This window comes from Colletotrichum siamense (assembly GCF_013390195.1).
Source record: "Colletotrichum siamense strain Cg363 chromosome Unknown KSG_Cg363_contig05, whole genome shotgun sequence".
Classification (NCBI taxonomy): domain Eukaryota; kingdom Fungi; phylum Ascomycota; class Sordariomycetes; order Glomerellales; family Glomerellaceae; genus Colletotrichum; species Colletotrichum siamense.
The window spans coordinates 1,823,874-1,850,184 of record NW_023501018.1 but is presented as its reverse complement, the minus strand read 5'-3'; the positions used below and the strand labels follow the sequence as shown (position 1 = coordinate 1,850,184).

The window sequence follows — 26,311 nt, the reverse complement described above, 5'->3', positions numbered from 1 at the left end:
GTGTGGACGCCGAGAGTTGCTCCAGACAGATGTCCCCCGAACCTTCGTGCACCACTCGCCATTCGTGATTGGACTCTCTCCAAATACGTGCAATGTCCCAATTGAGTCGCACCACCCCAAGACATCGACAGGCGAACCGGCGCAAAAGCAGGCGCAAGCTGCATGTCGAGCGTCGCAGTTGCATGAGAACCCCGCATTAATGACATCCATATCGCAGGCCACAGGCCGCCGGAGGCGCTCTAGTGGGTGCTGGTGGAGGAAGTCGCGAACGCCGGACCCAGGGCAGGAGGGAGCTTGGGCCACCTTCTGCGCTAGGAGTGCTGTGCATCATCCACTTTGAGCGTCCAGCCGTCCTGCGCAAGAGATACGGGTACGGGGCAAGCGTAGCATGGTCCCCAGACAGCGGAGCAGTAGACCAGCCTGGACATGACGCCTTCCCGTCCTCTTTCATGTTTCCGCTCGTCAGCCTCCTCAACTCCGAATCCTTCCACCGACATACGTGCTGCGAGCGCCTTTGTCTCAATCGTTTTTAACCGAATATCGTCATCTTTCATCGTTTTCGAAGTACCGCTATCTCCGAGCGATACCTAAGACTACCGGCAGCCATGGCTGTCAACCCGTTCGGGTTCACCAAGGGACCGGTCACCTTCTGGTTGATTGTTGTGTACGCAGCCTTCCTGATCCCGCTCGTCTGGATTCACGAGACTGTTCCCAATGTCAAGCCAACCGACGGACTGAACGTCACCGAAGCCTGGCAGGACCTGACGACCATCACGAGGCAGTACCACCCGTACAACAGCCGTGCCAACGATGAGGTCGGCAACTTCCTGCTGAAGCGGATCGAGGAGATTCTGAACCGAAATGGTGTCGAATGGACCAAGGAAAAGGATGCTGGCGGCATTGTGCGAACCAAGGCTCTTGTGTGAGTATTCTGCAAAGCGGCGAATGATGCCGATGCTAACATTCAAGCAGCGAGACATCTACCTCGCCGGTTGGCAAGATAGCCTCCCAGGGTCCTCGCGTCACCGTGTTTGACGACACGATCTCGAATATATCCTACAACGGCAGAGAAACTGGCTACTACTTTGAAAGCACGAACAAGCTCGTGTACATCCGGGGCACCGAAGACGAGGATGGCGAGTGGTGGAAACGCGATGAAGGCCGCAAGATTGGCAAGGGCGGTGTCCTCGTCAATGCTCACTATGACAGTGTTTCCACTGGTTATGGCGCAACTGATGACGGTATGGGGTGCGTCAGTATACTCCAGATGCTCGACTACTACACGAAGAATGTCACGGGTCGTCAGCCCAAGCGTGGCATTGTTCTTCTTCTCAACAACGGTGAAGAGGATGGCCTTTACGGAGCCATGGCATACGTCCAAAGCCCTCTGTATTATTTCACCACCACGTTCGTCAATCTTGAGGGTGCCGGCGCAGGCGGACGAGCAATTTTGTTCCGCGCAACCGACTTGGAAGTCGTCAAGGCGTACAATCATGCGCCACATCCTTTCGGCTCTGTCGTTGCTTTCGATGGATTTAAATTGGGCATCATAAGGAGTGCAACTGATTACTCCATTTGGAATGAAAACTTTGGCCAGCGTGGTCTTGACATCGCCTTCTACCGGCCTCGCGCCAGATACCACACCAACCAGGATGACACCCGCCATGCGTCCAGAGAGAGCATGTGGCACATGCTGACCAACTCCCTGGCAGCTGTCGACTATCTCCAGAAAGACACGTCCTCCTTCACCGGTGGTTCACCAGCAGAAGGAGACAAGAGGAAGGTGTCAAGTGGCCGTCCCACCGAGGGCGCCTGGTTCGATATGTTTGGACAAGGCTTCGCCTCTTTGGAATTGCGTGGCCTCTTCGCATGGGCTTTGACTCTGCTCATCGTGACACCATTGATTCTTGTCCTCGTCAGCTACCTCTTGTCCCGAAATGACAAGTACTACTACTTCTCTCGCAACGCCAAGGTCGACGCAGACGATGCGTCCATCTCCCTTGGAGGGTGGAAGGGGTTCTTCCGAATTCCGCTTGCCTTCGTCTTTTCCGCCGGTCTGACGTTTGCTGCAGCTCTCTTGACCCACAAAGTCAATCCTGAGATCATCTACAGCAGTGAATATGTAGTGTAAGTCCCCTCAAGAGCAAACAAAATTGAGTACCTCTAACACGAATAGATGGGCGAATTTTCTCTCCTTATTCTTCATTAGCTTCTGGTTGATCTCGAAGGGAGCAAGCTCCATGAGACCCAGCGGTCTCCAGCGAGGATATGCCCACATCTGGCTGTTCGTACTCAGCTGGACTCTTCTGGTTGCTGCAACGATCCTCATCGATCGATTCAAAATTGCCGGCGTCTATCCATTGGCCTTTTTCCACTCGGCCGTGTTTGTGGCGACACTGATCAGCCTTTTGGACCTTTTCGCTTTGCCGGCAAAGAAGAATTTTGCCGAAGCAGCCCACCACGACCAACAAAATCGCGATGATATTGCCGAGGTTCCCAACTCGGATGCTCTGATTTCTCCTGCACCAAGCGAGACCGCCTCTCGCGCACCTGCGGAAGAACAAACCGGAGAGCCGACAGAGACTAGTGCGCTCTTGGGCGGTGAGAACGAAAACCACGGCACGATTCGACAGACTTTCACTTCGGGCTACCGACGATCTAACGCAGCCACTGCGGACAGCGACAGCGATCTCAAAGCTAAGAAAGATGCGCAGTCGCCACACGAGAAGGAACAGCCATGGGCTGCCAAGTTGCCCTCATGGACCTGGATTGTTCAGCTTCTGTTAATGGCGCCGATCAACGTTGTGATCATCAGTCAAATTGCGCTCTTCGTCACGTCTGCGATAAACCAAACCGGCGCAGATGGCGTCGACTCGCTATGGTCGTACTTGATCCTGGCTCTCTTCAGTGTCTTTATTCTCCTGCCAGTGATCCCTTTCATTCACCGGGTCACATACCACCTGCCTGTGCTGTTGGTTTTCATCTTTGTCATCACCCTCGTCTACAATCTGGTTGCGTTTCCATTTTCCTCGGAAAGTCGTCTCAAGGTCAGGTTCCAGCAGCTTGTCGACCTGCAAGAAGAGTCCTCAATCGTTCGCATCACCGGCATCGAGAAGCATGTCCAGGAGATGATCAAGGAGCTACCTTCAGCTGTTGGCCAAGATATTCAATGTCGTCGGCCATCTGGACTCGACCCGCGACTCGGAACGTACGAGTGCAGGTATGATGCAGGTGCCCTGCTGCCCAAGATAACAGGCAGCCTGTTCAACGACTTGGCCAAAAACAAGTACGCTGACCTTATCAACTTCAACGTGAGCCGCTCAAAGTCGAGCAACTACAAGGCCACGATAGATATTGATGCCAAAAGGTCCAAGAATTGTGTATTGTCGTTTGATGACGAGGTCTCGGATTGGCACGTCCATGGAAACGCTGGAACTGAATCTATCTTAGGGAAGCCAGAAGGGTCTCCGGTGACCAACATCGTCCTTTGGCGCAGAGATTGGTCAAAGCCTTGGACTGTGGACTTGGAATGGGCCAAAGGTGGCCCGAAGGTCATCGCTGCGTCTTCGCCCTCGGCAGATTCTCCAACCTCCGCCGTTGGTCCAGACACCCACGAAGAGCTCCGACTCCGTCAAACAGACGGCCCTCTGTCTGATCTACCCCGGCTTAGGGGTAAGATTAGCTGCGCATGGAGTGACGCAAACGTTTTGGGCACCATTCCTGCGTTTGACGAAGCTTTGCAATATGCCCCAGAATGGATTGCAGTCACCAAGAATGCCGCTGCTCTCGTCGAGGGCTACCAGAGCATTAAAATCTGAGCTGGCCATTCCAAATGCGTTCTACGGCAGTTGTGTGGAGGGCAACACGGAAAACGCTTTTTCATTTCTCTCACTATGGTTGAGATTCAGACGGCAACACTGTCTGTCACATTGTTTGCATTGGCGTTTGAGCATGGCTTCATCGCTTTGGGTACGATTATTGGTCATTTTTATCATCAGCACGCACTTGTTACGAGACATGCATTGTCACGATGGGTGGATGCCACATGAAGCATGGATAGGTAGTATTTATTAGGAGCATTTAATCAGAAGCATTGTTCATTCACTGCCAAAGCGCCGAGTGTTTTGCTCCCCAGTGACGGGCATCGTGCCCCTCGGCCTCGTATTTCTGGTCGTCAAGCATTAAGCTGACGATGGGGTATTTTGTCTGAACGGTCAGCAATGCGTGTGAATATAGATGACAAGGTTACCTACTGTGTCATTCTCTCATAATGCTGGTCGTCTCGATCGCATATTCTCAGTATTGCATACGTCAAGGCCATCCTCACTGCTGCATCCTGTCGACTCCTCCTGGCTGCTCATTTGCATGGTATTTTTCAAGGAACTCCCTCATCTTCGCCCACAGCTCGGCCTCCATGTCGCGCTCGACCTTGTTGTTGCGGCTGTTGAGCCACCCAACGTCCAGGTTGCCAATGGTGCCAACTCCATTTGGCTCCAACGAGGGTCTGGCGACGATCTTGGCATCCTCGTTCATGACAACCTGCCTTTCCTTAGAAGCGTCGTTGCGAAGCTTGATGATGCCGGCCTCCTCGAGGCCCATGATCTGGCGCTTCATATGAACATCGACTGTGTGAAGGGTGGACAAGAGGGAGTCCATTGAGTCTTTGAAGAGCTGCTTCTGGTCTTCGGGGGAGACGGTACTTGTGGTGTTGGACGACGAAGACTGGGGCTTGTTGCTCAGGGCGGACATGGCGGAGGAGGTGTGGTTCATGAGCTGGACAATGTTCTTGTCGATGTCGCAGAGTTGCTGGATGCGTTCTTCGAGGGTGAAGGGCTCGGCGGGCTGATCGCCTGACATGTTTGTATCGGCCATATTGTGAGGATTCTTTGTTTGCCGTCTCGATTTCGAATCCTTCAAAGCGACGTCAAGGATGAGATGAGAGGTTGAATGAGTGTAGCTCAAAAGATACATCAATGAGGTACCGCGTCGTAAAGAAAATGTGGGCCTGGAAGGTGAAAATGGTCGGAGCTCCTTCCAATGATTGGGGAAGCTCGCAGTGCACCAGTCCCGAAATAGGCTAGCGCGACCTTTGATGGATATTTTCCGCTGCCAACCTCTCTTTCCACGTCTTTGCAGCCTTGCAGGGGATCGAGCCTCACTCATCGGGGTGACGCGACAACATCAAAACCATCAAGCTTCTCTCAGCGAAAACCTAGCCATCAACACCGAGCAAGGCCCGGATCACTCATTCATCGTAATCACTCTCAGTTCGAATTTCCGTATAGATATTGTCGCTCTTTCGCGACCTAGATTCACGTTTGCGACCACGCGCCTCACCTGCCCGACGAGGAGGATGTACCATCAGTTTTGGACCGAGTAATCGAAAAAGGACGTCAAGAAGACTGTAAATCTAAGAAGATACGATCAAAATGTCGGCCAATGCCGGTCAGACGGGAGCAGGAGCCCCTCCAGGAGGAGCTCCAAACGCTGGAGGCGCGCCGGGTACCTACCAGCAACCTGCATCTACAACACCAGGCGCCGCAGCTCCTCCAGTCTCGACAACCCCCATACCGCCTCCTGCCACCACACCAGCGCCCGCGCCCGCGCCTGCTGCCGCTCCAATGTCGAATCAAAATCTGAACCAGATCGTAGGTGTCCTATTTATTCATGTTTATTCTCAGGCGGGGTAAGGTCGATATGGAAGGTGCTGCCTGCGAGGTGGTCGTAGCGACGGTGGCCCTTTCATCACGAGTGTGATGAGGTGAGACTGTCCACGAAGGGTCTCGCTCTCCCATGTGCTGAACCAGTTTCACCTGTCAGAAGCCACGACGAAACATCATCACCGCCTCATTTGTCGAGTCTGCATCATTTCTGTATCGACTTTTGCGCATCTGAAATAATGTCGCGAGCTGCAACGGTCCAAGTGGCCCAATATTTGCGGCCTCCTGATGATCTATTCTGGAACAGGATGCATGGAGAAGTATGACGCCAGATACTCTACGACGAGGACAGATATCGCTGGGAGAGGCAGAAGGCGCGCCTCTTGATCCCGCATCTTTATTTACGTCTTCGACGAACCTTGAATTGTTGCTAACAGCAGCTTTAGGTCACAGACTACCTTCTCAAAAGGGGTTATACCCGTACCGAGACCATCTTCCGCCAAGAATCAAGTCACCTGGGTCCGGACGGTCGACCCATTCACAACAAGGTCGATGACCTTGGCCCGAAGAAGTACCTCAAGGCCTTCAACCTGCTGCGCGAATGGGTCGAGAACAACCTCGACATTTACAAGGTGTGTTCTCAGCCTCCTCCTATCTGTCAATACTAACACCTCCCAGTTCGAGCTGAATAAGCTGCTTTGGCCCGTCTTCGTCTACTCCTGGCTCGAGCTGGTCACGCAAGGTTACTCGGAAGATGCTAAGAGCCTCCTCAACACCCTGAAGCCATACTTTGAGAACATCCACGGCGACGACCTCAAGACCTTTTCCACCGTCACCCTGGCCCTCCACGCCAAGGAGAACCCCACCACCAAGCTCTACCGCGAGAACAAATATCGCATCCCCCTGAACCAGCATGTTAGCGGCAATCTCTTCCACTTCCTCGAGCGTGAGCGAGACAACGGCGGCGCTGTCATTACCTACATCCTCCAGACCTTCTGTCAGCTGGATTCGACCTCTCGCGGGCCTATCGAGCCCTTTAGCTTCGAGGCAATCTACCGACGGAGTCAGAACCTGGACTTTGACGAGGTCGACCTGCAGGAGGGAATTCCTGGAGCCTTTACGGGTATCTCCAACCGAGACCTGCTCGACAAGACTGCGCCTTTGAAATTGGGTGCTTTGCCCATGGAGGAAGATCTCCGCGACGACGTGCGGGCTGAGCTTGCTGATGAGGATGCTCTCAATCCCCCGCCTGATGGCAGGTCAACTCTGGTCGACGAGTTTGACCGCAAGATCAAGAGGGAGGAGAGTGCGGATGGCCCTAACAGAAGCGATCTGCCTCTTCCCCCGTCCCGTGCCCGCGATGTTGTAATGGAGATGCAGAAGGTTAGAGAAAATCGCGATCGATTCAAGATTGAGGGCCGCACCGGTGGCGTTGGCGTTCCCGTCAGCGCATGCATGTTTACATTCCACAACACTCTCGGAAGGTAAATCTCATCTCTTCTTTGCTGGTGAGCGCAGCTAATCAAATAGTGTCGCATGCATGGACTTCTCCCAAGACCACGAGCTGGTCGCAGTCGGCACCACCGACTCCTACATCCGCGTGTGGCATCTCGAGGGCAAGGCTCTCAAGTCAAAGAGAGCCGACGAGAAGGAGTTCAAGTTCAACAACCGCAAACTCATTGGCCACTCTGGACCGGTATACTCTGTCTCCTTCTCTGACGCCATCGCCAAGCTTGAGCACGCGCCGTTTGGCGAGGAGGGCAAGGGCGAGCAACCCATTGAGACCAGCTCGAAGCTGTTGCTGTCTAGCTCCGCCGACGGCACCGTTCGCATCTGGTCTCTGGACATTTGGGCCTGCGTGTGCGTCTTCAAGGGTCATGATGGTCCCGTTCTGAGAGCAAGCTGGAGTCCTCACGGACACTACTTCTTGACGGGCGGTTGGGACAAAACGGCTCGCATCTGGATGCAGGACCACGCCTCGGCCCAGCGCATTCTCGTCGGACACGACTCTAGCATCTCTGCGGTTGCCTGGCATCCAAACGGTACCTACGTGTTCACCGCCTCTGACGAGACGGACAAGTCGGTTCGCATGTGGTCTGTAGTCACCGGCCAGTGCGTCCGCGTCTTTAGTGGACACACGGATTACATCTCGTCACTTGAGTGCGCACCCAACGGCAAGATCCTCGCCAGTGCCGATAACAGCGGCAACATCTTCTTCTGGGACATCCAGAAGGGCGCGCGGATTAAGCGGTCTCGCGGCCACGGCAAGGGTGGTATCTGGTCAATGAGCTTCAGCGTCGAGTCCAATGTTCTTGTGTCTGGTGGACAAGACGGCTCTGTCCGTGTCTGGGATGTTGAACTGCCTGCCGAGGGCCATAAGGTTGTCCAGCAACAGGTTGGGACAGCGCCTGCGCAAGAGGGAAGTGATACTATCGTCGCTGCCACAGGACAGACGGAGCGTCCGAACGCAAGCACTCAGGGAGCTGCTGGTGGAAGCTCCAGCGCACCAAGCGGTGGCAAGAAGAAGGGCAAGGAGGTGATGATTACGCCTGACCAGATCAGCGCGTTCCCGACCAAGAAGACGCCGGTCATGAAGGTGCAGTTCACGCGGATGAACCTGATTGTGGCCGGTGGCTGCTACGACCCCGACCGTTGAAAAGGATGATGAAGGCCGCCGAATAATGTTCTGGGCGGGTGGAATTAGATTGCTTTCATCCAGTTTGGCGTTGGGGGCGGGGACGAAGGGCAGGCATGTCTCTATAGGATAACCAGACCAGGCAGCACGCATGCTAGCCGTCTCTGTAAATTAGAAATACAATCGGTAGTTACTTCATCTCCTTCCTCGCGATGTTTTGTTCGTCGGGCTGGAATGTCACCCACCATTTCGGTGTGCGGTGAGTGATGACTACAGGGGACGCCATTAAGCATTGGCCTGGGGCTGCTACAGGGGCCTTTGGGGGCTCCCGATCGGGCGCTGTGGCTGTAGCTCCCAATACCGAATGGGCAGCAGCGAATCACATGGTGCGGAGCAGCTGGTACCTTCGCATTGAGCGTCAGTAAGGTGAGGTAAGACCAGAACCAGAAGCGGCCGTGCTGCCTTGTCTTGCCTTGCGTAACCTCCAACTACGACATCCCGCCCTCTCTACTCTCCCCCATCCGCCTGCGTGGTCTTGATCTCGTCGACGACAATCCAATCCACGAGTATCCCGATTACTGCGCAAATACACTTACCATGGATCCTCTTGAAGAGTCGCCCTGGGGCGATTCGCAACCCACCTCCGAGCCCAGCTCCCAAGCGCCCTCCTCCCAGAACGAGCCATCGACGACCACGTCGCAGGCCGAGGCCAAGTCGGACGCTCCCAGCTCGACCTCCGCACCCCGTCCGTCACGCTCCGGTCCCGTCCGCCGTCTAGTCGCCCAGCCCACCCGCCTCGAGGCCGTCGACGATCCTCTCGGCCCCTTGGGTCCTCTCGGCGCTCCCGCCGCCGCCGACAATGGCGCCGACGCGGGCCTGGACGCTCCGCCCGTCCCGCCGCAGAAGGAGCAGATGGTGATTCGCACCACGATGCCGCAGCAGCAGGCCAGACGTTCCGGACCGGCCGACCCGCACCGCATCGACGACGACGAGTACGACCGCCCCTCTGGCCCGAGACAGCCGCCGCCGGTGCAGGCCGCGCATCCCAGTCCCGTGCGGACGCATACCCAGCCCAGCGTGAGCGTGGAGCAGGCGAGCAAACCAACCTTTCAGATCACAGTGGGCGACCCGCACAAGGTCGGCGACCTGACAAGCTCGCATATCGTCTACTCTGTGCGGACCAAGGTTAGTCGGGAAGAACGCATGATGGATCGAGCTGGCGCTAATGTGGTGTAGACGTCTTCCAAGGCTTACAAGCAGCCCGAGTTCGAGGTCAAGCGCAGATACCGCGATTTCCTGTGGCTCTACAACACGCTACACGGAAACAACCCCGGAGTCGTTGTACCGCCTCCGCCGGAGAAGCAGGCCGTCGGTCGTTTCGAGAGTAACTTTGTCGAGGGACGTCGGGCTGCTCTCGAGAAGATGCTGAACAAGACCGCTGCCCACCCGACACTGCAGCACGACGCGGACCTGAAGCTGTTCCTCGAGAGCGAGTCCTTCAATGTGGATGTCAAGCACAAAGAGCGCCGAGAGCCACTTCCCACCGAGAGCAAGGGCGTTCTTGGAAGCTTGGGCATCAGTGTTGGCAGCAGCAGCAAGTTCGTTGAGCAGGATGATGTAAGTGCAGTGATGTTGTCTGTATGGTGCACGACTAACAATTACAGTGGTTCCACGACCGCAAGGTGTACCTCGACGCACTCGAGAACCAGCTGAAGGCGCTGCTCAAGGCCATGGAGACAATGGTTGGCCAGCGGAAGATGATGGCGGAGGCTGCCGGAGACTTTTCCGCGTCTCTGCACGCCCTCTCCACCGTCGAGCTGTCGCCATCTCTGTCCGGCCCCTTGGATGCGCTGTCAGAGCTCCAGCTGACCATCCGCGACGTCTACGACCGCCAAGCGCAGCAGGATGTCTTGACTTTTGGTATCATCATTGAGGAGTACATCCGTCTCATTGGTTCCGTCAAGCAGGCCTTCGGCCAGAGACAAAAGGCGTTCTACGCGTGGCACTCGGCCGAGTCTGAAATGCAGAAGAAGAAGAACACCCAGGACAAGCTGCTGCGGCAGGGCAAGAGCCAGCAGGACAGGCTGAACCAGGTCAGCGCCGAGGTGGCTGACGCGGAGAGGAAGGTCCACCAGGCTAGGCTCCTGTTTGAGGACATGGGCCGTCTGATGAGGGCGGAGTTGGACCGCTTCGAGAGGGAGAAGGTGGAGGACTTCAAGAGTGGAGTTGAGACGTTCTTGGAGAGCGCGGTCGAGGCACAAAAAGAGGTACGTCACATATCCATACATCACAGACACACATGCTAACAGCCGCCAGTTGATTGAAAAGTGGGAGACGTTCCTGATGCAGCTGGACGCCGAGGACGACGAGACGGTCTTTTACCGGCCGCCGGTCATCCAGTCCTCGGGCAAGCCGCCCGGCAACACGGCTATTGACAGGGCTCGTGCGACTATCAACGACGACTCCGACTAGAGGGCCGGCGCAGAGTTACGGCGCAAAAAGCTAGCTTACACCATCCTTCCAACGCAAAGCAGCAATTTCTTCTTCTTATGAGGCATGAGATGGCGTGGGGGGCCGGATGAGTTTGGAACCAAGCGCATGTGTCGAGCCTTTCTTTGGTTGTTTATTGTTGTTGTACATATATGACAGTAGAGACCCCAGTGGTATAGGCTCAGGGCTCTCCGTAATCCCCGACTCGCTGCAGACCCGGGCACCCTGGGCGCTCTGAATCTCCTCCAACCGTTTTACCGTTCCATCCATCGTCCATCGTACAAGTCCATTCATCCATCATCGCCACGTCTATGATGCACCCTTGACCTTTCCAAAGGTCTTGGCTGACTTCAATTTGTTTTGGTCGATGGAAGCGCCATAGTCGCCGATCAAATCACCCAGGTCGTAGGCGTCGTCCTCAGCGGCGGCGGCGGCGGCGTCCTTGTCCTTTGCCGCAGCGGCATCCTTTCCGCTACCGGCCTTTGCGGCGTCACCGCCCTCGGCGTCCTTGGGGCCCTCGGCGAGATCGAAGGCGCGGCCGAAACGCTGACGGAAGGCGGCGAGCTTTCCGGCCTCGTCGACCTCGACGTTCTGGAGGGACTTGTCGGTGGGCTGCCACAGGGCGTGGTTGCGGGAGTCCTTTGCGGAGCGGACGAGCGGGGTGGGCGAGGTGGAGCGCAGGGTGTAGGTCGAGCCGTCGGAGAGCTGGATGAGCTGGGTGAAGGTGTAGGGGCGGCGGACGCGGGGGACGAAGGTTGCTGCGCGGACCTGCGTTGTCGTAAGAGTGGTGGGCGTTGTGGAGTTGTATGGTGCCGGCGAGGCGAGAGGCGTTGATGTGAGGGTCGGGCGGAGGGCGAGGAGGCTTGTTGGCCTCGGCAGGTGGGAGGGGAGTTTTGACATTTTGGGCGGAGGTGGTGCGCGGCGGGCGGGCGCGATTGACTGGTGGTGGTGGGTTGGGAATCTGAAGCTTTCGTGATGCTGCGATGCGGTGGTGAGCGTGCTGCCAAAATTTCGGTTCGGGGCCGGGAGGTTCCGTGCACGGTGAGGTGGGTGGGTTTGGATGGAGGCGCACCGGGGGAGGGATGTTCTTATCGATAAGGATTTTTTCTGGGCTCTTGGGGTGAGGGACCCTTTACATCACAGCTTCTGGGAGCTGCTGCAAGGGCCCAGAGGACAATACAATTACACCCGACGAACGGAACTCTTGACGAAATCAGCGGCAATTGAGGCTTCGCGACTCAAAAAGGACTGAAAGCTTCAGCGAACGCAGAATTTGGTAAAAATACCACAGAGGCATGCTACCTGGCGCGCAATGAGTGTGCTGGGGAATGCGCTGCGCCGGACGGCCCGGGCGAATGTCTGCGGGGAGACGTCGCGGAGGGCTCTTTTCGGAGCGTGTAAGCTTGATCTTGCTTCTCCGTGGTGTTGAGTGTGTAATTGACGTCTTGCAGCCCAGATTCCTGTCCCGGCGAGACCACAATGCGCCCTCGGCCGAACACCCACACCGTCCTCCGACCTCCTCCGAGCGATACACACATCACCACGGCGGGCGTCGTCTACATGGCGCACGGAGCCGCCGACACCGCCAACGAACAAGGTTGACACGAAGGAGGAGCTGCCGGACCAGCTGCGCGGCGTGATGCGCCGGCTAGCGCACTCGGTGGTGGTGTGCACGTCGACGGACCGGGACGGGCGGCCGCGGGGGATGACGATGTCGAGCTTCGTGAGCCTGAGCATGGACCCCGTGCCGCTTGTGAGCTTTAATGTGCGGACGCCGAGCCGGACGCTGGCTGCGATTGAGGATTTGGGCGGCCGGTTTAATGTGCATGTGCTGGCGGAGGGGGAGGCTGGGGCGAGGGTCGCGGAGTGGTTTACGAGGGGAAACTCGGGCGGTGAGGTGTTTAAGGAGTTGCCGAGTGGTGTGGAGGTTGAGGAGGAGGACGGGGAGGCGCCGGTGCTTGGGGGTCGGGGAGTGCTGTTTGTGTTGAAGTGTCGGGTGCTCGGGGAGGGGGTGGTGAGGGTGCGGGACCATGTTGTGGTTGTTGGGGAGGTGGAAGGGGTGAGGAAGGGGGGTGGCGAGGGGTTTGGGCTTGTCTATGCGGATCGGAGGTATCGTGTGCTTGGGGATGTTTTGGTGAAGGAGGAGAGATAAGCGGGTGAACTAGAGAAGGCTCTGGGTCAAGTCATGAATGGAGGGGATGTAAGATACCAATGCGTAGGTAGATACGGATAGAGTGTACATTAGGGAACATCGCCCACTTGAACATATTGAAGACCATGTCGGGGGGTGACGAAGGCATTTTTTATAGTTTTGCGAGGTCATTGCGAAAATCCGCTCTGCATATCAAGAAGAAGCTTGGGACTATCGGCCATGCGCTTGATTCCGAGGGAGGTTGCAGAGGCTTCGGTCAAGATCTCGTGGACAAGCCTTTAAATACCATCATCGCCGATAGCCATAGTGACGTTGTTTTAGGGGCTTACCAGGTCTAAATCAATGATTGCAACAAGGAAGCAAACATAGAGCTGAGTCGTTCAAGGAAAGGTGACAAAACGACAGGAGCCAAGTGCATCGACAACATGAGAGGGGATTGTCAGACTCGAGCGAATCTCAATATTTCCGGGTCCTCGTCATCATCTGAGGACAAATTGACATGTACGCGACACAGAGGGTTTGCGATGATCCATGTGCCTAGCCAGACGGACGGGTTAGCCGTTGGCGTTGCGGGAGGCCGGGCCGTTTCATCGGAAATGCGGAGGCGGAGGCGGGGTTACGGGGTGGATGCGATCCGGCGTCCGATTAGTCGCCCGGCGGTCACGATGCCGGCTGCCGGAGTTTGATAGTGTTAAAAAAACAACAGAGATCCAGGAGTGGACCTAGCTGCATGCAGATCTACTTGAGAAGCCCGGAAACGAACATGATTGTGATTGGAAAGTTCTTTTGCGATCTTTCGGTTTTGCATTATTTTCCAGAAAAACCGGCTCATTACAGGGTTAGAGGATAGATGCTTGTAAGACGGTTTTGGGACCTGGTTTCTGTTGTGAGATGGACCATACTAGAGAAATCGAGAGCCTCGTTCTGGATTGCGCAGTGTTATTGACGCCGAGGTGAGGCCTTGCTAGTTACCAAGACAAGGAAAGCTCATGGAAGCCGGGAGAAGCCCATAGAAAGATGTTTCTGAGCTGGATGGCCGGCTGTGCTTACGCCCTGCGTCCTCACTGCAACTCCCCAGGAATGTGATCAATAGCCCCGGTCAACGCAGGCAAACATGGTCTAATATGTGATCTGAAGGCCCCCCCAGACCAAGCTGTCAATGTCGCAACAAGACATGGACCGTGCGACAGCCCTGGTGTGCCAATAATTGCAGCTTCAGCATGGGTGTCGATGCGTTGGCACAGGCAGACTGAGTGACACGGGGAAGGACGCCTCACTTTCAGCCTCGCGGGAGGGTGGGACCTAGCGACCTTCACTTCAGGGACCTCGCGGCCTTGCCCGGGGCTGACCAACCCAAGCTGCCTGCCCGGGCGCTGCCCGCATCTTAAGTAGTCTACCGCAGGGCAGCCTGCAGGTAGGCGCCAGCGCCAGTCCAGGCACCAGAGACGGGATTGGAGACGGTGAGGGGGCGACCTATGTCTGGCGGCCCACGCTGTCGCCTTCTCGCTCCAAGGATCTAGAACTTCCTTAGATGCTGTGGGCTACGAACGGGACAGAAGATGCCAGCAGCATCGAAGGCGTTGAGGCTATTCGCAAAATGTTCAAGGAGGGGTAATGGCGACAGGCAGCACCGTAAATGGAAAAAAGAGGATGACCGCCTGGATGGAATACCCCACTGAGGGGAGGGTGCCACTTTGCAGAGGCAAGCCTACCTAGATACTGCGTAGAAGGACGTCGACGAGCTGTGAAAGCTGTGTATGCTTGCTTGCTTGTTCTATTGGATGTCTGTGAGGCATTGGCAAAGGCAGCTCAAGCTCAGCTCCCTTGGTGGCAATGGCACAGTAAAAGGCACTGGCAGGCAGACAAACGAAAGGCGGACAATGGGGAATGGGCAATCGCAGAAGGCGCCTTCCCATTCTCTTTTTTTCCATCTGCTGGAAGGGACCACGGCCCATACGCAGCAGGCAGTGGCCCGGTGGTGCATCTCCATCCAGCCCGCTAAAGGTGGCCCTCAGATCAGCCAATCAAGCCCCCTGCACGGTTGCTGTGGTGGCAGGGCAAGCGAATCAGAGAAGGGTCTGGAAGGCCTGGAGGTGATGGAATCGCATAGAATTTCTGAGCTGGGGGGTGAGCGTCGCTGCTTTGGGCCAGACGGGTTTCTTTTTTAGCCTCCTCCTCTTCCCCAAGTCGCTGCTTCTTCCAATTCTTTTCCTCACATCACACACCTCTCTTCTCTTTTTTCACATTCTTCTCTTACGTCCCATCTCGATCAGAGCAGCGAAACACCTGCCGCATCGTAGAAGATTTGTTCATCAAGGTAAGAAGCTGCTTCCTGCCGCTGTTGCTCCTCCCGCTGCCCCTCGTTCCCGGTCCCTCGCCCAAGCATCTAGAAACGCCACCCCTCTTTCACTTTTTGGCTTGCATTTTCTGTCGCAATCGTCGTCAGCCTCGTCGACGAGCTTCACAATTGCGTCCCATCTTCCCCAGAATTGTTGTCCAGAGATTGTCGATTCCGTTCGTCTCTCGATTTCGTCTTAACCCCTCTACCCCGCCATTCACCGCCAACCACCCCGGCCGTTTGCAACACCAGCTAACAAACCTCTCCAGAATCACGACTGTTACGCCCTAGATACCCAAATCCTCCATCACAATGTCTTCCCCCGAGACTTTCGAGTTTCAGGCTGAGATCTCTCAGCTCCTGTCTCTCATCATCAACACCGTCTACTCAAACAAGGAGATCTTCCTTCGTGAACTTGTCTCCAACGCCTCTGATGCCTTGGACAAGATCCGCTATGAGTCTCTCTCCGACCCCAGCAAGCTCGACTCGGGCAAGGACCTGAGGATCGACATCATCCCCGACAAGGAGAACAAGACCCTCACCATCCGCGATACCGGTATCGGTTTCACCAAGGCTGTAAGTAGATCTGCACTTCCACCACTCATCCTGCCTTCAGCTGCTGACTCCCACAGGACCTCGTCAACAACCTCGGTACCATTGCCCGCTCCGGCACCAAGCAGTTCATGGAGGCCCTCACCGCCGGTGCCGACATCTCCATGATCGGTCAGTTCGGTGTTGGTTTCTACTCTGCCTACCTCGTCGCCGACAAGGTCACCGTCGTCTCCAAGCACAACGACGACGAGCAGTACATCTGGGAGTCGTCCGCCGGCGGCACCTTCTCCATCACCCCCGACACCGAGGGTGAGGCCCTTGGCCGCGGCACCAAGATCATCCTTCACCTGAAGGACGAGCAGACCGACTACCTCAACGAGTCCAAGATCAAGGAGGTCATCAAGAAGCACTCCGAGTTCATCTCCTACCCCATCTACCTCCACGTCACCAAGGAGACCGAGAAGGAGGTCCCTGATGAGGACGCCACCGAGGAGACCACCGAGGAGGGCGACGAGAAGAAGCCCAAGGTCGAGGAGGTCGACGACGACGAGGAGGAGAAGAAGCCCAAGACCAAGAAGGTCAAGGAGACCTCCATCGAGGAGGAGGAGCTCAACAAGCAGAAGCCCATCTGGACCCGCAACCCCCAGGACATCACCCAGGAGGAGTACGCTTCCTTCTACAAGTCCCTCTCCAACGACTGGGAGGACCACCTTGCCGTCAAGCACTTCTCCGTCGAGGGTCAGCTCGAGTTCCGCGCCATCCTCTTCGTCCCCAAGCGCGCTCCCTTCGACCTGTTCGAGACCAAGAAGACCAAGAACAACATCAAGCTCTACGTCCGCCGCGTCTTCATCACCGACGACGCCACCGACCTCATCCCCGAGTGGCTCGGCTTCGTCAAGGGTGTTGTCGACTCTGAGGACCTTCCCCTCAACCTGTCCCGTGAGACTCTCCAGCAGAACAAGATCATGAAGGTCATCAAGAAGAACATCGTCAAGAAGTCTCTTGAGCTCTTCCAGGAGATCGCCGAGGACAAGGAGCAGTTCGACAAGTTCTACTCTGCCTTCTCCAAGAACCTCAAGCTCGGCATCCACGAGGATTCCCAGAACCGCAACCTCCTCGCCAAGCTCCTGCGCTACAACTCCACCAAGTCTGGCGACGAGCTCACCTCTCTCTCCGACTACGTCACCCGCATGCCCGAGGTCCAGAAGAACATCTACTACATCACTGGCGAGTCCATCAAGGCCGTCACCAAGTCTCCCTTCCTTGACTCCCTCAAGGAGAAGAACTTTGAGGTTCTCTTCCTTGTTGACCCCATTGATGAGTACGCCATGACTCAGCTCAAGGAGTTCGAGGGCAAGAAGCTCGTGGACATCACCAAGGACTTCGAGCTCGAGGAGACCGAGGAGGAGAAGGAGAAGCGCGAGAAGGAGGAGAAGGAGTACGAGGGTCTTGCCAAGGCCCTCAAGAACGTCCTCGGCGACAAGGTCGAGAAGGTCGTCGTCTCCCACAAGCTCGTCGGCGCTCCCTGCGCCATCCGTACCGGCCAGTTCGGTTGGTCCGCCAACATGGAGCGTATCATGAAGGCCCAGGCCCTCCGTGACACCTCCATGTCCTCCTACATGTCTTCCAAGAAGACCTTTGAGATCTCCCCCAAGAGCTCCATCATCCAGGAGCTCAAGACCAAGGTCGAGAACGACGGCGAGAACGACCGCACCGTCAAGTCCATCGTCCAGCTCCTCTTCGAGACCTCCCTGCTGGTCTCTGGCTTCACCATTGACGAGCCCGCCAGCTTCGCCGAGCGCATCCACAAGCTCGTCCAGCTCGGCCTCAACATCGATGAGGAGGAGGAGAAGACCGAGGGTGCTCCCGCCGCCGACGCGCCTGCCGTCGAGACCGGCGACAGCGCCATGGAGGAGGTTGACTAAATGGGTTTGGAATGATACGGATACCAGAGAAAAGTTCATTGGAGTTGGACGGTTTTCGGTTTTTTAAGGTTTCGGAATGTTTCCATAATTCCCCCAGCTTAGAAGCATGGGTGTATTCTAGTTAGCCCGTCATGATCATGAGACAGATGAGGTAGACGCCAGAATTGGAACGGTTAAAACAGTTAATCATGGTCCTATTGTGATATCTTTTGTGTGTCCCCTCAGAGGCCAATGGCGCTACGACGAAGTGAGGCATGAGAATTCCAGCGAGCGCCTGTCCATCAAGCGTTTACTAATCCCAATTCCTGGAGCTTCGATGTAATGTTTCGGACGAGCTTTGCAACGCAGCGCCCAACCTGACTCATCGCAGCCTCAATCGCGACAGCCCTCAGATCTATCTACCGGCGATCGAAGGCAAAGCCCCGCGATTGACCCCACGCGGCCCACCCTGACGACCGGAGACACGCGATTCATAAGCCGATCTCTGGACCACTCTCCCAACCGAGATCGGTTGAATGTTTCCGCAAGCCCTTTTGGCTCAGTGGTAGAGCGTCGCACTCGTACGTACATCGTCATGCGAAGGTCCACGGTTCAATCCCGTGAGGGGGCAATTTCTTTTTTGCATTCTCGTTATCTCTTTGAATAACGATGATTATCGTCACATCTTCTTAGAGGCAGTCCTTGGGTGATTCGTGCTCATTTCAATTATAAATGGCTGTAAAAGTGTCTTTTCTTTTTGTGAAAGAGGCTCCCGCTTTCATTAACAACTAACACGACAATTTTCCCCTCTCACTTTCATCTTCCCACCTTCAGCAACTCCGTCCAATCTCCTCCCATCAACAAACACATCTTCGCATCCCAACTCAATCTCACCTGATGTACCCTCCGGCGTCCAGACCTCCGCCTCAATCGTATCCCCTCTCGCCTCAACAACGGCCCCAAACTCCCCTCCAGTGCCACCGCCATCACCCCATGCCGCCCTCGCGCTCTTCAAATCGCCCAGCATCGGCCTGAACACCCACCTCTTCCACCCGACGACCTCCAGCCCGACGGCTTTGAAGCTCAGCGCCTGCGTCGGCCCCGTGGACCAGCTGTGCGAGAGGGAGGTGTACGCGGCGTCGTAGTTGTAGCCGCGGCGCGAGCGGTAGTACAGCGAGCCGTTGGCGGACATGCCCTCGACGAGGGTCTCGCCGCCCGTCATCTGCGGGGCGTCGAGCATGTAACCCCAGGTGCGGCGCATGAGGCGCAGCGCGCGGAGGGGGCGGGCGGCGGCGTAGTGCGCGAGGACCTCGATGCTGGAGATGAAGGGGGAGATTGTGTCGGGGAGTTCGGGGGTGACGGGGCCGATGGGGTTCCAGTTGCGGGTGAGGGCGGCGGAGACGGAGGCGGCGTGGGACGGGGAGGTGGTTAGGTTGTAGAGCAGGGCGAGGGCGTTGCCGTCCTGCGGGTGGAGGAGGGCGCCGGCTTCGGTCTCGTTGTCGCGGTAGAGGGAGGCGGCGGGGTCCCAGAGGACGGTGTTGTAGGCGGTCTTGAGGCGGGCGGCGGCTGCGGACCAGGCGTGGGAGTCGGCCGGGCGGGAGGTGGCGGCGGCGAGGGAGGCGAGGGAGACGAGGGCGTGGTGGTTGAGGGCGTTGAGGGCGGAGTTGAAGCCGCCGCCGCCGAGGCGGGCCCAGTCGTTTGGCTCGACCTGCTCGGCCAGCCCGATATCGTTGGCGTCGAGGGCGCGGAGAATGTAGGACACGCCGGAGGAGATGCCGGGCCAGTGGGCGTCGACCCAGGAGGCGTTGCTGGTGAAGATGGCGTAGTTGAAGCAGGCGATGAGGGTCCAGGCGTGATAGGTGTCGCTGCGTGCACCGCGGCGCCAGGACCCGGTGGTCGGGCCGGCGAAGGGGAGGGCGCCGGTGGTGGCGTTCTGGTACATGAACATGGTCTCGAGGGCGTAGTAGACGGACTCGAGGCCGACGGGGCCGAGGCCGAGGTAGGCGGTGGTCCCCGCGATGCCGAGGTCGCCGGGCCAGACGGCGCGGTCACGTTTGGCGCCGTCGAGGAGCATGGGGCCCTCGGCGCCGAGGGTGGCGTTGTAGGCCCAGCCGGGGTTGACCTGGGGCAGGTGGCGGGAGGTGTTGGGGGGCGCGATGTTTGTCTGGGCGGTGAAGACGCCGGCGTACCACGCGCGGGTGAGGAGGTCGTCGTCCGGGGTGTGGAAGTGGCCGTGGTAGGCGGAGGGGTCCGGCTGGGAGGGGGAGTAGGCGAGGTGGCAGATGATGTTGGACAGGCTGACGGGGGCGAAGGCGTGGATGGTGAGGTACTTGAAGCCGCCGCGGAAGCGCTCCGTGGGCATCTTGTAGGAGGTCTGGGACGGGGCGAGGGAGACGTTGAGCGCCTTGTCGTAGTCCTGGGTCGGGACGGCGCCTGTGTCGTCTGAGATCTCGCGGACGAAGGAGGGGGATTCGGCGAAGGCGAGGGAGAAGTGCGGGGTGGTGATGTTGGTAGTGTTTGTTGACGTATTTAGGGAGATGAGGCCGCCGACGTATGAGAACTCGAGGGAGATTTGGGAGTTTGCGGGGAGTGTGAGGATGTAGGATCCATCGTGGGCGGTCGTCACCTCGGCGTTGGAGGTGATGGCGTGGATTCGTTTAGGGGGGACGAGGCGGGTTGACGGGGACTTGATGTAAGACTCCCAGGGCCGTGGTGGTGACGGCTCAATGGCTTGGGCCAAGGTGAGGATGGCCAGCAGCCAGCTGAAGCGTGCCATCGTGAGACCTTGCGAGGCGTGCCATTTTTCGAGATTGGGTATGCGGTTGGTGGTTGCTATTTCTATAGTGTTGTGTGGTTGGATGTCGTAGTGGGGGTTGGAGATGGGCACAATTTCCCCGCGATTTCTCCAGGTTGAGGGGATCTCGGGGTAAATCTGCGCGAGGGGATTGGGGGCGTCTATCCGCGGGCGGGGTTGGAAGGTGAGTATCGTCGTATTTGCGCCGTGGGCTTGATGCAGGCTGTATGCGTGTATGCTGCCAAGGATTGTCGTCACATTTGCGATCGAAGTGCGGTGAGTAGCATTGGGGGTCGATTGTGTCTGCAGCCCAGATTGATGTCAGCATGCAGGTGTTGTGGGTGGTCAGGTGAGTGGTGAGCAACGTCGATGGAGTTTTGATGAGACTGAGATCTCGCGTCGGGTTGAGGTACGATGGCGGACTTGGTGAAGACTACCTAGGCTTCAATGGCTGTTGCGTCCAAATCGGCATTATGCACCCGATTGATTACATTCGTCTTGAGCTACGACTGGGCAATTGTGTCAGTCCGTCTGCGTGCCGGACTCATTTAGTCGATATCCAGACTGGAATGCTTTACCATCGACTCGACTTCTAATCCAATATTCGAAGGAATCCCCTTGATACAGTGCTAAGCTTGAGTTATTGATGACATGCGGCTGGTTTGCCACAGACCTCGCTCAAAGTCTGTGACGAGAAGACCTGAACTTCTCGGGATCTGGACTGTTTTGAAATCGTCAAGTCTTACTCAGTATTGAATCAGATGAGGTATAAATGACACTGAAGCCTCATTAGACATTGCTTGTCTCCTCACAAATCTCAGAGTTTGATCGATCCAAGTCTTCAAAGAACACCGCATTAACCCAGCAGTGCAAGGGTCTAATAGGCTGCAAAACGTCCATGACCTCGTCTTCGTACACATAATACTCACGAACAGACAGACACGGAGGGTGAGAGGAAGTCGACGTTGATACACTGAACGGGATGATCTCGGCTTTGTAGCTGCGTTTATGTAGCCTCATACTCTTCCACTTGGGATTGTTTCAGGACGAGAAAAGATACTGCTAAATAATATATTGTGAGGGATCCATTCCCGATTTTGACTCGACCTTTTTAAAGAAACTTGGACGAGAGTAGGATTCTTTCCATCGCCATCCAGGGCAGCGTCTTACTCAACGACTGACTGACGTCTAGTTACCAAGGCCCCAATTCTCCTTAGAAGCTAGCGACTCAACTTTTATATAAAGTGGCAACGTACGTCCTATCCTCAAAACATGCAAATCTTGGTATTCCTCGCCGTCAACCAACTTCCACACCGGGCTGAAGAAGTATTCAGCCCTGACTACCTAAACAATGTGATGCGGATAACGAGCATGGACATGTACAGAAACACGAAGCTCGATGCTAGCTTTCACCGTTGCTTTTGGTCGATTCTCCCGTAATACAGACCCAAAGACAAAGAAGACCTTCCCATCGGGTTGTCTTGTTTCCGAAGCTCACACCACGCAACGCCGACGTGTAGTCGAACACCTATACCGCTTTGGCTCTTTTCAAGCCGGGGTATGGGAAAAACTTTGATTTTGTGTGATTAAGGTCATGCAGAATGTTTGTATTTATCTAGTATTCCGAATGGTAGCTAAGAGCAGCTATTTATTGGACACTTTCGCCATCCTTTGCCCTCGAAGCCCCAATGAGGGCCCACGGTAACGCCCGTCACTTAAGCCTTGGGTGGAAACTGAGAGGTGCGAACTTCGAAGGAGGCGACAAGATTCTGCCGAGTTGGTGCTTGAACATGGGGACTGAGTTAAATAGTACACGAGACATTGAGAGCGATGGTACCGCCTTCACCACTTTCGTAACGAAACCCTCGAGTACCATTGGAGACCTGCTTCAGTAGTATATAACACTGCTCTGGCCACCAGCAATGACAAGTTGTAAGAAACAATGCAAGCGCATACGGTAGATTGTTGCCTTCATGTCTAGGAGTTATGTCTAGGATGCTGCCGACTTGTGTGCCCATCATGCTTTTGGCCGACTTCGACTGACAAGCGACATAATTCAAGACCTCTCGCCGTTCTTGTCCGTTGATTCTGCCAGGATATACTACTGAGGGGCGATGGCAGTGATTGGATGTCGAATCAGACGCGCGATTTCCGTTGGAGGACCCCAAGTCGTGGTATGTTAATTTGGCTTGCGATGCCCCAACCGGAGAGGTTATAGACTGCTTCATCGCCTCGCTCTGCTGCACAATTGAGGAAGAATTGCTGCGGGAGTAATGAATTCTGCGGACGACGGTCGTGTTTTATACCGATTTCTCGAAAGGGAATCTGTTGATCTTGAAGAAGTCAGCAAAATGTCGTACCCTGCCAATGGCTGAAAGGATTCGGAAACTTATTACGCGTTGTCGACTTACTAGGTCGCCTTGATATCGAAACCTCTGTTCCGAAGCAGTATAAAAACCATTCAAATGCGAAAAAAGGCAGTAAACGGCAGCAATGACACTAGTGCTTTTTGGACTTCCGAATCTAAGGACATTCCATCGAACACCTCCTGAAGGGATCGTGTCGCTGCAAGGATGATGCCAACAGACCTAGCGTTATCTGCATGATTCTGTGGTATTGTAGTATCGGTCGTCGCTGGACGTCGTTTCTGGCGGAATACTTGAGGACGGACGGATATGGCCACACAATTGATCTAGGTCGGCTGCCTAACGCGGCTCGTGTAGGAAGACCGCCGCAGCTGATGTATTTTCCAGAGACAAAGCTCAGAGATCCGGTATCACTTGATCTGTGGAAGATATCATTCGCTCTGGGAGTCAATATGCGTCCACAACAAATCCCCACCTCCTTATATGGCCCATCGCCATCTTCGAAGCCCTTGAGAGCGGAGAGCGGCGAACGATGATGATCTCGATGGGTAGACGCAGAGAGTGTGCGTGGTCCGCAGATGGTCAGCTTTTAAAACCCCTTTGACCTCGTTAGAAACATCCAAGACGGCAATTGAATTTGCTTGCAACTCCCTGGACTCCGAGCAGCTTAGAGGTCTCCTGACAAGTCTTTCCAGATTCCGTATGGCCTTCGAAAGAGAGGGCACAGTTCTTTCAGGCAGCAGGCTTCTGGGCCCCTTCTCGTCGTCCGATGGCAGTTATTCGGCTAGAATCATCGTCAAGGTCGGCGTCAAAGGGGTTCGTGCTGATGGGCAAAGTTGAAGAGTGACACGTCCATGTTCTTGAACCGGATGTCTCTTGACTCTAGAACTAATCGACCATTGCATTCTGTGCCGGACAACGAGTCACATTGTCCGCAGAGCGAACAAATGGCCTCATGATACCTATATAGCCTCCGCGCTCGAGACGAGGGTAGCTGCAGCATGCATGTCGACTGAAATTCAAGAAGATCCAAGATGAAATGACACGATAACACGAGCAGAACGCAAAACTCGTCGAGAAACACATCCAACCTTCAAACGCACACATTAACGCATCTCCCACATCTCCCACAGGACTCAACACTACCCATCACCCCACTACATAGGCTACAGACCGAGGCGAACCAAAGTCCCATTTCCAAAACCCACACCTCGAAAACTCTTCCCACTTTCCCCAGCAGCAGCCAACACTCACGGCCCATACCTACAGTCGCCAAAAGGCTCAGCACGAGCCGACCCGGCGATGAGCAACACAAAGACCAGCACATGCTGGCCGCACCAGACCGCACCAAAAAGCAAACTCTCCCGAACCCCAGGGGAGGGGGGACACGGGATCGCCTGGCCGCTCGTCATCTCCCAGAAACCGGCCGTTTGGTGCTGCCTAGCACCATCCACCTGAATTCAGGGGCGCGCGGGGACGGGGAGGAGAAGGGGGGGTGGGCATGGAACGGCGGAGCTTGGAGTTAAAGCGGGAAAAAGGGCATACGCCCGCGGAACCCCGTTCAACGTCACGATCACCTTGTTGCTGCTGGTCCCGACTTCTCCGTGGGGGATAAGCAGTGGAATGCTCCGTGGAAACCGACGGGATGGTGAGCGACGATAGCAGCTAACTTAGAAACACCAAAGTCCCATCACGCCGCCTGGCTCCCGGCCACCGGGAAGAATGATCCAGGAACCTGCGGGACGGGAAGGGCGTTGTGCTCTTGCATCGTGCGTTGCCGTAGGCTTGCTTGCCTTGCCTTGCCGCTGGCCTTGTAAGGCAGTCGTATATTGCGATCGTGGAATAAGCTCGACACACCACACACATGCACATGTCTGCTGCCTGATTTTCCCAAAACGGGAGGGAGGCAGCCGGGTTTGAAGAAAGGCAAGAGGTGCGCGACCAAAGTCCATCCTGCGGCCATCTCCGCCGAGCTTTGTGGCTGTAGGCAGTCAAATTAACACGTCTGGTGAGAGGTCCAATGAGTAGCCAAAGACGGGGCATCATTGTTGACGTCTGAATAGCCTCTGGTCCGAGCCATCGCCGTGAATCTTCCTGACGGCGTCCCCCGGCTAAAACATGTGCATCCTTTGGCGGGCTTTGAGAGGTTATTCGGAAGCCTAGGGGGCTCGTTAATTAGCCGCTGGTCGTGGAAGTCTCCACGATGGCGAGCTTCTTGGTTCGTGACCCATATAAGACGGGCCCCATTGAAGGAAGGCGTTGCCGTGTGCTTGGGTTTGTCAGACTCCGCAAGACGTCGTCCGTACCTCGCCGGGGTCAGAATGTGGCCATTCCACTTTGTAGTCAGGGATTTGGAAGCAGGACCCCTCCCCTCGGCCGAACGCCGCGAGGTCGAAACGGTTCAAGACTTCAGAGACTGGGAACGCAAAGGCAGGGATTCCGTCGTATCTTCGACGTCGTTGCATCTGTCCCTGATTGGAGATCGACATGGCCAAGTTGGCAGAGCAAGAACCCGAGCTGCATGAAACTGACCCATCAAACTGACGCTGGCCTTGGACATCCTTGGTCTTTCGTTGTCATTCGCAGGGAGTTGATGCGCTGCTTTATCCGCTGAATAAGTGACTCCAGCCGTTGAAGACCATGTACCGGAGAGAGAATGGAGAAGGTGATTAACAAGAAGTTGACGGCTCAGCAAATCAGCCAAGAGGAAAACAAACATCCAGCACCGCCAGGGTCTGGGGTACCTTACCCATCTTTGCGGCCGTAGCCGAATCCCTCACCTCCCACACACGATTCCACACCTTCCCAGCCCTCCGCGGTGAGGAAGGAATCGAATCCTCGCGCTGAGCAGGACAACAGAATACCTCACTCTAGAAGGGGGGCTCCAAAGTCCCAAAGGCGTCGAAGCATACAGAATGCTTCTGTAGGATCTTGCCTTGGATCCTGCCGGCAGACTCCCTCTCAGCCCTTTGGTCGTCCCAGGGCAGCGGGAAGGAAAAGAGGCATCGGGTTCCTTCGGAGGCGTCCCAATCACCTGCCGTCAAGGACGCAACCCCGGTCGTTCGCAGTCCTGGTCCTCAAAGAGAGCAGTGGTTCGTGCGTCACTCCATCTCCGCCGCCCGCTGGCAGCAGCCACGACGCGGGAGTCTAAGCGTCCGGGTACCGGGGTGTTGAGCTCTAGAGTGAAGTCTGATTGATGGGATGTTCGCGCTAGCCCGGCGGACGTTGGGGGCCAAGCTCCTTCCCAGAGCGTTTTGTGTGCGTGTGTGTGCGTATGTGCATCAAGTCGAAAGCACGAGTTTCCGTAAGGAGATGTCATGCCTGCATGGCTGGCCGTTGCTGTGCCGCAATGCCGCGGCCGGATGCCCACAAGTGACTTCGGAGCAGTCTCCGTCGTCAGGAGGTAAGAGAGGACGAAAA

The 26,311-nt window shown here is 56.0% G+C and overlaps 8 protein-coding genes across 8 annotated transcripts; 5 read left to right on the top strand and 3 right to left on the bottom strand.

Moving 5' to 3' along the window:
- Positions 1-605: 605 nt before the first annotated feature.
- CGCS363_v008096 (Vacuolar membrane protease) lies at positions 606-3,818 on the top strand (the record flags this gene model as incomplete). Its single annotated transcript, XM_036639945.1, has 3 exons — positions 606-922; positions 973-2,127; positions 2,177-3,818. 3 exons carry the CDS (start codon positions 606-608, stop codon positions 3,816-3,818), a joined length of 3,114 nt encoding a protein of 1,037 aa, XP_036494117.1.
- A 505-nt stretch (positions 3,819-4,323) lies between these two features.
- CGCS363_v008095 (uncharacterized protein) lies at positions 4,324-4,872 on the bottom strand (the record flags this gene model as incomplete). The annotated part of the gene is made up of 1 exon (XM_036639944.1): positions 4,324-4,872. One exon carries the CDS (start codon positions 4,870-4,872, stop codon positions 4,324-4,326), a length of 549 nt encoding a protein of 182 aa, XP_036494114.1.
- A 557-nt stretch (positions 4,873-5,429) lies between these two features.
- Positions 5,430-8,316, top strand: taf5 (Transcription initiation factor TFIID subunit 5; the record flags this gene model as incomplete). The annotated part of the gene is made up of 4 exons (XM_036639943.1): positions 5,430-5,648; positions 6,107-6,292; positions 6,339-7,144; positions 7,191-8,316. 4 exons carry the CDS (start codon positions 5,430-5,432, stop codon positions 8,314-8,316), a joined length of 2,337 nt encoding a protein of 778 aa, XP_036494115.1.
- A 576-nt stretch (positions 8,317-8,892) lies between these two features.
- vps5 (Vacuolar protein sorting-associated protein vps5) lies at positions 8,893-10,767 on the top strand (the record flags this gene model as incomplete). Its single annotated transcript, XM_036639942.1, has 4 exons — positions 8,893-9,480; positions 9,532-9,912; positions 9,960-10,562; positions 10,612-10,767. The coding sequence occupies 4 exons, from the start codon at positions 8,893-8,895 to the stop codon at positions 10,765-10,767; spliced, it is 1,728 nt and encodes a 575-aa protein (XP_036494112.1).
- A 327-nt stretch (positions 10,768-11,094) lies between these two features.
- CGCS363_v008092 (54S ribosomal protein L36) lies at positions 11,095-11,685 on the bottom strand (the record flags this gene model as incomplete). The annotated part of the gene is made up of 1 exon (XM_036639941.1): positions 11,095-11,685. One exon carries the CDS (start codon positions 11,683-11,685, stop codon positions 11,095-11,097), a length of 591 nt encoding a protein of 196 aa, XP_036494113.1.
- A 412-nt stretch (positions 11,686-12,097) lies between these two features.
- On the top strand, positions 12,098-12,937 carry CGCS363_v008091 (Uncharacterized protein; the record flags this gene model as incomplete). The annotated part of the gene is made up of 2 exons (XM_036639940.1): positions 12,098-12,182; positions 12,237-12,937. The coding sequence occupies 2 exons, from the start codon at positions 12,098-12,100 to the stop codon at positions 12,935-12,937; spliced, it is 786 nt and encodes a 261-aa protein (XP_036494110.1).
- A 2,650-nt stretch (positions 12,938-15,587) lies between these two features.
- CGCS363_v008090 (Heat shock protein 90-like protein) lies at positions 15,588-17,752 on the top strand (the record flags this gene model as incomplete). The annotated part of the gene is made up of 2 exons (XM_036639939.1): positions 15,588-15,851; positions 15,908-17,752. The coding sequence occupies 2 exons, from the start codon at positions 15,588-15,590 to the stop codon at positions 17,750-17,752; spliced, it is 2,109 nt and encodes a 702-aa protein (XP_036494111.1).
- Positions 17,753-18,512: 760 nt separating this feature from the next.
- Positions 18,513-20,507, bottom strand: CGCS363_v008089 (uncharacterized protein; the record flags this gene model as incomplete). The annotated part of the gene is made up of 1 exon (XM_036639938.1): positions 18,513-20,507. One exon carries the CDS (start codon positions 20,505-20,507, stop codon positions 18,513-18,515), a length of 1,995 nt encoding a protein of 664 aa, XP_036494771.1.
- Positions 20,508-26,311: the final 5,804 nt, after the last annotated feature.